The 9,338-nt window shown below is 37.7% G+C and overlaps 1 protein-coding gene across 1 annotated transcript in view; it reads left to right on the top strand.

The window, feature by feature from the left end:
- Positions 1-8,683, top strand: part of Appbp2 (amyloid beta precursor protein binding protein 2) — a 64,273-nt gene extending 55,590 nt beyond the window's left edge. The window contains exons 12-13 of the mRNA XM_008842640.3: positions 894-1,059; positions 4,056-8,683. Coding sequence (XP_008840862.1) covers positions 894-1,059; positions 4,056-4,309 — 420 coding nt within the window. The 3' untranslated portion in view covers positions 4,310-8,683. The remainder of the gene's footprint in view (positions 1-893; positions 1,060-4,055) is intronic.
- Positions 8,684-9,338: the final 655 nt, after the last annotated feature.

Raw genomic sequence — 9,338 nt, 5'->3', positions numbered from 1 at the left:
AAAAAAAAAAAAAATGCCAGTTTGAGGCCAGGTGTGGTGCCTTTAATCCCAGCACTAGGGAGGTAGAGGTAGAGAGATCACTGTGAAATTGATGCCAGCTGGGGCTACAGGGAAAGACCTGTCTCAGAGAGAGAGGAGCGGGGAGGAAGGGCCAGCTAATAATAGTAATGTTAGAATTAATTATTAAGAGAGTTAATTCTATAATTAATTAGGGTTAATTATATAATTATTAATAGATGTTATAAAATATACTGATACAATTGCCCCTTATTGTCTTTTAGAATTTTGGATTCTCAGCCAAGAGTGATGGTACCTGTAAATTTAACACTTGGAAGGCTGAGGCAGGGGGATTGTTATTTTGATGCCAGCCTGAGCTAAATAAATAGGGAGACTATCTCAAAAATATCTATATTTTTGAGAGAGATAATGTCTATATAAATTAACCCCTTAATAAGTTTAAGTTAATTTTGAGACATACTAACTCAGATCATTCTCAGTTTAGAATGTCTTTTGTTATGACAGTCTATTCTTTGTAGCTCAGGCTGACCTCAAACCTTCAGTCCTTTGTGCCACCCCAATGTTGAAATTACAGGGCTATGTCACCATACCTGACTTAGAATGTCTTTTTAATTTTTTCTGACAGGTTTTGGGTTATTTAAATGTTTACCCATGTCAGCTTTGACTTAGGACACCATTACTGTCCTCAGCTTTTGTGCAGTTTCCAAAAACCAGTAATGCTTCCTATTAGCAACTTTTGGAACAGCACAGTATATTCTTTGATCTCTTTACCTCATGGCATTCCTAAGTTGTCTTTGACAGAACCACTGTGCTCACTGAGTAAGAATTGTGGGCCTAAGAAGTATAATGTTCCATTTGGCCTGATTATTTTTCAGGAAGCTGAAGAAATGCACATCAAAGCAATTCAGATTAAAGAGCAACTTCTTGGTCAAGAAGATTATGAAGTGGCCCTTTCAGTGGGACATCTGGCGTCTTTATATAATTATGACATGAATCAATATGAAAATGCAGAGAAACTGTATCTGCGATCTATAGCAATTGGTATGTTACCTTTAAGCTTTCCTTAGTTGACTAGAGACTACCATATTAACATTCTTACATGCAATGTGAGGGAAATACTATTAATGAGACACAGGTTCATCACTGCAAAGGATTATTTTGAAGTAACTACAAAATTATTTGGAATACTTTGATAAAGGTGCTTTTGTAATATTGAAATCAGCAGTAAAATGTGTGGCCCTAAAATGTCAAGTGCAGATGAAAGTAGCTATTTGACCTCTTTGTCCACCTTCTGCCCCTGCTCTTCTCCATGCCTTTCTTGTCTTTGACATGATAAATTAGGGTACCTGGCTTGGGACTTGATATTAAACAGAGTATGTTCTTTAGTCTGACAATAGACATTGATCATATCCATCATTTGTTAATTTCTATTACTGTGTAATATTTTACCAGATTATTTTTTTAATAGTATTTTTTTTTATTTTATGTGTATGAATGTATTGCCTGCATGTATGTGAGTGCACCCGTGTCATGCAGTGCCAAGGAGGTCAGAAGAGGGCTTCGGATTCCCCTGGAACTGGAGTTAAGAACAATTCATAGCTGCCATGTGGGTGCTGGGAATCGAAGCCGGGTCCTCTGCAAGAGTAGTCAGTGCTCTTAACCACTGAGCCATCTCTCCAGCCCCCAGATTAGTTTGTTATTTATCCAGTCTACTTGTAATGAATATTTGTTCATGACTATTTGTTTTCATTTCGTGGTTTTACAAAATAAGATGCTGTGGCTATTGTTGTATGAACTACTTATGAAGCCTCTTGCCCATTTTTGTATTGAATTGGCCTTGACATGATTGCATGTATCCTCTCTCATTTTATTGCGTGTTTTACTGACGATGCCTTTGAAAATAACTTCTTGTTGTTTGTTGTTACAGGGACTCATGTAGCCCAGGCTGTCATTGAAGTCCTGATCCTCCTACCTCCATTTCCTAATGCTGAGATCACAGGCACATGCCACCATTCCCAGCCTCAGAATGCCTTAATTTCTTTTTTAATATTTTATTATTTTTATTTTATGTGTATGAGTGTACTGCCTCCATGCATATGAGTGTACCCATGTCATGCAGTGCCGTGGAGGTCAGAAGAGGGCTTCCTTCAGATGCCTCTGTAACTGGAGTTAAAGAAGGTTCATAGCCGCCATGTGGGTGCTAGGAATCGTACCCGGGTCCTCTGCAAGAGCAGTCAGTGCTCTCAACCACTGAGCCATCTCTCCAGCCCCAGAATGCCTTAATTTTAGTATAATGAATGCATTGATACTTCCTTATGTGGTTAGTACTTTTATATTCTAATCATGAAGATACTCTTCTGTTTGTCTTTTGGAAACTTAACCATTCACATTTAGACCAACTTTGATTCACATTACAAGACAGGAATCAAATTTCAACTTTTTCCAGAGGCATATGCAGTTGACCTGGGACCACTTCTTCAACAGTCTGTCCTTTTTCCTATTCTGTCTTGTCACTGTATATCCATGTGTACATGGGTCCCCCGTTAGCCATTATATATTGACTTACTTGACCAGTTCTTAAAATCACAAATTCGTAGACAATCCTTAGTGCCATGTAGTTTCCCTTGATTTCTTCTGTCCAGTTCCCACCCCCTGCTGTGGATAACCAATCACATTTGTTTCAGGCTTATTCTTTCTATGTACCTTTTTACACAAAAGCAGATGGATACAGTTTGCCTTACAGAAAGCAAGCAAACTGCACATGCTCTTCTATACTTTGTGTTCTAGTTACTTTTTCTATTGCTATGACACACCATGACCAAAAGAAACTTGGGGAGGAAAGGGCTTATTTAATCTTACACTGCCAGGTCACTGTCCATCATTGAGGGAAGTCAGGGCAGGAACCGTGGAAGAACACTGCTCGCTTCACTTTCTTATACAGCCCCGGCCCACCTACCTAAGGATGGTACCTCTCACATCAGTCATCAGTCAAGACAATCTCATAGCCATAGGTCAGTCTGATGTAATCAGTTTCTCAATTGAGGTTCTCTCTGACCCTAGGTTACTAACATCAAGTTGGCAAAAATTATCCATCACACTGGTTTTTTAAAATTTGTTTTGTTTTCCTTTTTTGAGATTGTGTCTTCCTGTAATGGCTGCTGGCCTGGAATTCATTATGTAGACCAAGCTGGCCTCCATCTCATAGAGATTGGCCTGCTTCTGCCTCCCAAGTGCAGGTATTAAAGGCATGCACCACCATGCCTGGCTTCACACTTTGTTTTTTAAAAAGAAAGCTTACTGGTACCTATAAATCTCTATATTATATTAAGATCTCTTTAAAAAGTCACTCTCTTTAAACTGAAATTTTGAGTCAGTGTGATGGCTCAGTGTGCGGATAAAGGTGTGGATTCCCACAGGTTATCCTCTGACTTCCACACATGTGCTATGACACAAGTGTACACACACACATACACATTATTTTTTTTTTTTTTTTTGGTCTTTTTGAGACAGGGTCTCCCTGTAGCCCCAGCTGTCCTGGAACTCACTATGTAGACCAGGCTGGCCTTGAACTCACAGAGATCTGCCTGCCTCTGCCTCCCAAGTGCTGGGATTAAAGACGTGCACCACCATGCCTAGCATACACATTAATTTGTGATTTTTTTGTGTGTGTGTAGTTCTAGTAAAGCCAACTCCTTTAGATGATTTTTTTTTTTTTTAAGTCCTAGAGATAGCTTATGGATGAGAGTGACTTAAGAGGTATTGATAGAAGAATTGTATCTCAGGCCTAGAGAGCTGGCTCGGTAATTAAGAGCACTAGCTGTTCATGCAGAGGGCCCTGGTTCAGTTCCCTGCATCTACCTGGAGGCTAACAACTGTCTGTAACTACAGTTCCAGTGGATGGTACACCCTCTTCTGGCCTAAATGGGCACTGTAGACACACGAATGAAGGCTTGTAACATGAAAACATTGATAACATGAATAAAAAAATCTTCTATTTATGTTGATAATAAGTGCTCATTTCTTTGTGTTACTTTCAGGGAAGAAACTGTTTGGTGAAGGCTACAGTGGACTCGAATATGATTACCGAGGCCTCATTAAACTTTACAACTCCATTGGAAATTATGAGAAAGTGTTTGAATATCACAATGTTCTGTCTAACTGGAACCGTTTGCGAGATCGGCAGTATTCAGTGACCGATGCCCTTGAAGACGTCAACACCAGTCCCCAGTCCACTGAAGAAGTGGTGCAGTCCTTCCTGATGTCTCAGAATGTTGAGGGACCAAGCTGCTGAGGAAACCTCAGCTAACCAATTACCTTTTCCCAGATTCTAGGGAATTCATACTGTGAAATCAAAACCATGTTGTTTTGGGGCTGGAATTTGCATTGAAACACTGGTCCAGTCCATTGAAGACCCTATTTCGGTAATCCCTACTTGCAGTTTCTGTAGAATAAGCATATATTCAGTTCTATTCAGCATGTAATGCATGTATAAGTAGTCTGGCCCACATTTTCACCCTAGTAGAACAACAGAAAATCGTTTTCTTTTTCTTTTTAAAAAATTCATTTTTTCAGAAAGCCTGAAAAGAAAAAAAGAACCCCTAAATAAAACTATTTAAGAGTTTAAAAGAGTTGCATTCTTATTACGTAAGGATGATTTTAACAACTTTTTAACACATAATTCTTCCATGTGGAGGTATCAATACTGTATTGTAAAGAAATTTTATGGAGAAAAACCTTTATATGCAGTATAGAGAAGTAAACACAAGTACTAATAACAGGATGACATCCTGATGGAGAGTTGGCCACCTTTCCCAGAGAAGTGGATACAACCACTCCAGAACTATTACAAAGGAAGGACTGTCAGATTCACCTGAACTGGACCAGTGTTGATCTGTAAGTACCAGAACATCTGATAGACCAGCACTTTTAATTCTATATGTTTTTGGTACAACAGTGTAAATGTTCTAAAAGCATTTGCTAACAGGACCAGAAGGATCTAAGGACCAGCCAAATGTAGAAAGTAACATTTGGACCAGAGGCTTTAGATGATTATTAGTCTCTGCTTATGCCTTTATCAATAGAATAATTTCATTTAGATATATAATGAAAAGTGGTAATGTAAGAGTCATATTCATATGATACCAAGCTATGGAATTTTGGCAATTTCAGTGGCAAATTTTTAGTCCAAGCACATGGATGGCAATGTCACAAGCAGGTTTGTCACTGTCTGTTGCAGCCACCACTCTCATTTTAATCTTTACCCAAATAATCAGTGTAGTGAGCAAACAAACATACTGGCTAAGTGTCATGAAATAGCTCATGTCCAAATGAGAAGTTTAGGTCACCGTATGGTTTGTGGGGATTAAGGAAAATGAATGCACAAAAATAAGTCTTAGAAAATCCATCATTTTTTGTGGTAAATAATAGTGCATCTAGTCGTTTTATCTGAAATATAGGAGTCAAGTAGAAAAGAGCCTCTGATACCTGTTTCAGTGATTGGGGGCTTTCATTTTCTTCTAGTTTTGTTTAAGCTAGTCAGGTTATTTAATATGGAGGTAATACTCAATTTTAAGTTGTGATGTGTAGCAAAAAGAATTCTTTTGCTGTTACCTCAATTCTTAGTATAGTGGCCCATCTGGTGCCTCTACAGTTAAGAATCTGGGTTTCTCCCCTATTTTCAGGGGTTCATGACTTGGCTGTTAGAGATACTGCTCCTAGCGATGCTTGGAGCAGTATGTGGGTGAGTGGATGTGTGTCGAATTTTGGTGTTCTTTTAACATGCATGTCAGGTAAGGGGAAAAACAAAGTATCATGTAGAGTACAGAAAAATTAGAGATTTCAAAGTTGATCTTAAACACTTTAACTTTCCTGGTTTTAACTTTGAAACTGCTATTTGCAGGCTTCTTAGTTATAAGCCAGTGCATTTAGGTCCTTAGGAGGGAATTTATTAGGGGATGCTTTCAAACAAATGAGGCAAGCCTACACCTTAAGATGACTTTGGATTCAGAGACCTGGGTTTAGACCTCTAATTGAATTACTTTTCCTTTAAATTCTGGAAAGGATAAATTGGCACACTTGCAGTTTATGCAACTGGTCCCCCTCCCAGTTAATTGCAGTCTTTGTCAAGAGGCACCCTTTATTCCCTAGTAGTCTATGTGACCAAGGAGTAGCATATTTTAGTTACTCAGCTCTATCCTAATGGGCCTATATATGTAATATCTCCAAAGATATTTTCAGGATAGGCTTTGTATACTTTTCTTGGGTATTTAGAGCTCTTTGGTATGTTTGTGGTATAGAAATGTCATGGTAAATTGTTTTTCAATAAATATTTTGAAACTTTAATGTTTCCATATGAAGTACTTTTATTTAATGGTTTTTTTTTTTTTATTTTGGGGGGGGGTGTTTTGCACATATAGCATTTTGTAAAATCAAATAACTTAAGGCCTCATTCTCCTTAACTCAGTTTGAAAACTCACTCTCAGTGATAAAATAATATGGTATTTAGAAGCTTGTGATCACAGAGTGATGATGTCAAATAGCGGCCAGTTTTTTCCAAGCTTTGTTATTGTCAGTTTCTCCCTCACTATTGCTTTAATAATAGTATTCTCTAAGTCCATAAATGTTGATATAATGCCTACACTTTACCTTAAGAAAAGATTGCTGTTTTATGTTAGTGATGTGACTTAATGTGTTCTGATTTTAGCAAAAAAAAATAATATTCTAATAATTTTAAGTATAGGATTGATCCCTTTAGCAAGGATGTTTAAGATAAGGTAGAGGAATGCCACCTTGATTTGACTTTTAGAACTCATTAGAATAGGGCGTGGCAGCACATATCTATAATCCCAGTGTTCAGGAGACTGAATGAGGCAGGAGGATCTTGCATTCCAGGAAACCTGGGCTACTTGTTTGTCTCAAACAAACAACTCAAAAGGAAAAAGAGAGTAAAATTTACCTCACAGTAATCAATAGCTTGCACATAATTGTAAGAGCCTTTGATCATACCCTTCCTTGACTTCTCTCTTCTACCCAATCTTGTTCCTGAAGTTTGGTGCTGCTCCAGTTGGGGGCATCAGGGAACTCTTGCATGTGCCACACAGGTAGCTGACTACTTACATTCAGTTAGTAGAGCCAACTGGGTTTTTAGTGTATAATATTTATGGGTCCTCAAAGTAGTCTTGCCTTGAGGATTAGGACCCCTTCCTACCATCAAATCTATGTTCTTTGTTAAAAGTCACCTCATTATTGCTTTGTAGTAACCCCTGCCCCGGTATTCTGCATTGTGAAAGTAAAGGATTTGATGAACTCCTTTGTTCCTAGTCCCTAACAAGAGTCTTACAAAAATTAAGTACAGAAAGCTACACATTTGGTAGCACATGCTTTGGTCTCCAGTACTCAGGAGGCTGAGATGGGGATCGCTTGAGATCAGCCTGGGCAACCTAGTAAGACCCTGTCTCAAGAAAAAAATAAGTGCAGCAGCTGCAGTCTTAGAAACCATGAGTTGTGCTATCAAGCTTGTCTTTACAGTGCAGACTATAAAGCTGAGCATCAAACACATGCCTAAACAAGATGGAAGCTTTTAGCCAAAACTTTACAAAGTGAAAGAATGATTTGCTGAGTAGCAGGTGTTATTATCCACCACTTGCTTTTTATGTTTTTTCCTAGGGTTTTTAGCCTTGCTGCTTCTAACCTTTTTCTGGATGGTAATGTTACTACTGGAAAAATGCTTATTTATAATTTCTAATTTTTTAAGAGTTTTATTTTGCTTTAAAAATTAACACTTATTTCACCTCTTGACTTTAGAGGACCTCAAGTCACAAGGGGAAAAAATCATTTTAAGTAGACCATTTGGGTTAATTTCCAGATTTGAACGCTAGTAGTTATTTTGCCCCCAAATCTCAGGAAATGTTTTAAGCAGAAACTGGTTTTTACCGTGGTGGTGATCTGAAGGAGTGTGCTTTAGGATTTATTAAATACTGCTATTCTTTATTGCAGTCCTAGGTATCTATAGCATGAGTGGCCTTAGTGAGTTCATTGAAGTGCACATGTTTTTCAAAAGTAAAATTTAAGATTATATATGCTATATATATATAGAGAGAGATAGATATCTAGAAGACTTGGTTTGTGGTGCACAAATTGTTGGATCACTAAATAACCATTGCAGGTACCCATTTGTGTAACATCACTCATTTCTGTGTATTCCCTTTATGGAAAAAGTTGTTGCCATGGTAACTAAAACTTTTCAATTTAGTTCTACTTTTATTATGTGAATGAATGCTACATTTTGTTAACTATTACCAGGTCAGTACTATTTTTATACTTTATTAAGCAACAGGGGATTTTAGTTTAGTAGGCTCAAAATAAAAGGCTCTTAATGGAATAATTAAAAATGAATTGCTAACATCCTTTACAGGAAAATCCCCACTATTAGTGCCACAGTAATTTCTATAGAAATATCTAAGGTCATTAATAGATTTCTGAAAACAGTTCATTGGGTCAGAATGACCTTTCATATCATTCTCATCTACTTGTAGTACCCACCATTATTTGTAACAGTTAAATCATACTAAGTATGTTTGTAACCAACATTGTGATATATTCTGTACTTGTATTGCTAAAAATGAATTATTGACCTAATAAATATAGTGTTCCTGCATTCATAGTGTATCTGTTTCCAATTGAGTTGTGATTGCTTTTGGTTGAAACTCACGATTATTTAAATATTACAGACTGTTCTTATTAGAGAACAGTGTGAGAGAAACTGTTGGAGCTAGAACAAAAGTGCTCTTATTCAGGAAAAGTCAAGATGTATGGCAGAAGCTCATGGTTACAACATGTAGAGATGGTGCTCATGAAAGCACTTTGGAAATCACAGAGCATTGCATTAATGTAAGAGGATGTTTTTAGTCTTAACAAAAGTGGCTATCACTTTTTTTTATAGGCTTCCAACTGTAAGAGGTTGAAGATGGTTGATAAGAAATCTGATAAAGTTCAGCTGAAAGAGCAGAGAGAATTCTGCTACTCCTTCCACATCTGGGTTTTAGTTCCAGCTCTGAACTGTAGAAATTTGAGTTATGGGGCTGGAGAGATGGCGCTCTGGTTAAGAGCACTGACTGCTCTTGCAGAGGACCTGGGTTTGGTTCCCAAAACCCACATAGTGGCAAACAACCATCTATCTCAAGTTCTAAGGGATTCAATGCCCTCTTCTGACCTCCATGGGCCTTGCACAACTTAGGTACACAACAGACATAAAATAATTTTTAAAATTTGAGTAATGTCATTACAACCCTCTTTGTGATTCATTTCCTCACATGAAGAAG

The sequence above is a fragment of the Nannospalax galili genome, unplaced genomic scaffold (genome assembly GCF_000622305.1).
Source record: "Nannospalax galili isolate Female #2095 unplaced genomic scaffold, S.galili_v1.0 scaffold879, whole genome shotgun sequence".
NCBI classification, from domain to species: Eukaryota; Metazoa; Chordata; class Mammalia; order Rodentia; family Spalacidae; genus Nannospalax; species Nannospalax galili.
The sequence above is the reverse complement of the archived record's forward strand: the minus strand, read 5'-3'. Positions and strand labels throughout refer to the sequence as shown.